Source organism: Dinoponera quadriceps, unplaced genomic scaffold, assembly GCF_001313825.1.
Source record: "Dinoponera quadriceps isolate SergipeBrazil2010 unplaced genomic scaffold, ASM131382v1 scaffold7531, whole genome shotgun sequence".
NCBI classification, from domain to species: domain Eukaryota; kingdom Metazoa; phylum Arthropoda; class Insecta; order Hymenoptera; family Formicidae; genus Dinoponera; species Dinoponera quadriceps.
The window spans coordinates 1-947 of record NW_014561382.1 but is presented as its reverse complement, the minus strand read 5'-3'; the positions used below and the strand labels follow the sequence as shown (position 1 = coordinate 947).

The 947-nt window shown below is 41.3% G+C and overlaps 1 protein-coding gene across 1 annotated transcript; it reads right to left on the bottom strand.

The window, feature by feature from the left end:
* Nucleotides 1-82: 82 nt before the first annotated feature.
* On the bottom strand, nt 83-794 carry LOC106750979. Its single transcript, XM_014631701.1, has 3 exons — nt 553-794; nt 336-430; nt 83-157 (listed from the first exon to the last, which is right to left on the bottom strand). Exons 1-3 carry the CDS (start codon nt 792-794, stop codon nt 138-140), a joined length of 357 nt encoding a protein of 118 aa, XP_014487187.1. The 3' UTR covers nt 83-137.
* Between the last annotated feature and the right edge of the window lie 153 nt (nt 795-947).

Sequence of the window (947 nt, the reverse complement as noted above, 5' to 3'; positions counted from 1 at the left end):
TCCAGTACACAGACGCATGCATGCATTAAATGTAAAATATATTATGCGTAGTAACGCATTACGTACTCGGAGAAGATTGCAACTCAGGGACAAAACAGAGAGCCCGATCAGAACAAAGAACCATTTGTTCAGAACATCTAATATAGATTTGGTGAACCTTTGATAATAGAGAGAGAAATCAGAGAAAAACGAAGTAGTTTTATGTTATGAGAGTGATGAAATGTACTGTTCAAGTGAAATTTTATGCATACATAACACGCTAAATTACGAATTGTAAAATGTAAAAAGTAAATAAATCACGTAAAGACATAACTGTATAGCTTTTCTGTGCATACAAACGGCACGAGTGATCCTCCGGTACATCTCGCGCGTTTTTCGATCATGTGGAATTTCAAGCGAGTGTTTAGTCACTGTATTCCCGATCAAAATGCTGCAAATAATTCATTGGTGATCAAAATAACCGATACTCAATATCAATTACTCACAGTTAATGTGCGATACAAAGTGGATCGCTTCGTTCTTACCGAGATTCGCGGCAGCGATGGCACTCACCTGGAAATTTTGAAGATGGCGCACGAATGTCTGAAGAACGCAATGAGCAGTGAGCTGATCGCGATAATCGTTGAAAATCCAACTGCGGCCATCACGATCTCGACCATCAGATAGGCGTAGAAATATTGCTGCTTGTCGAGAAACATTTCGAAGTCTATTATGATTTTGTGCGGCCGGGATGCTTTCATCGGCGCGACGGCGTCGAGAATAACCGGTAACATTTCGACGATTACAAGAACCATCATACCGAGGCACGTGCCATCTTGGATGGAAACAATGATAACGTGCTATGAGATAACGCGCGATCTCTTTGACCGAACGGACGATTCGTGACGCAGAGATATATATTTCAAGGGTGAAGAAATCGCGAAGGCCGTACAATCGTCTTACATATG

Excerpts from the sequence above, each read along its gene's own strand:
- LOC106750979 (XM_014631701.1), bottom strand. The coding sequence starts at position 794 with ATGGTTCTTGTAATCGTCGAAATGTTACCGGTTATTCTCGACGCCGTC. Across the intron at positions 431-552 it reads GCCATCTTCAAAATTTCCAG|CATTTTGATCGGGAATACAG; the intron begins GTGAGTGCCATC and ends AATTATTTGCAG. Across the intron at positions 158-335 it reads GAGGATCACTCGTGCCGTTT|GTTCACCAAATCTATATTAG; the intron begins GTATGCACAGAA and ends CTATTATCAAAG.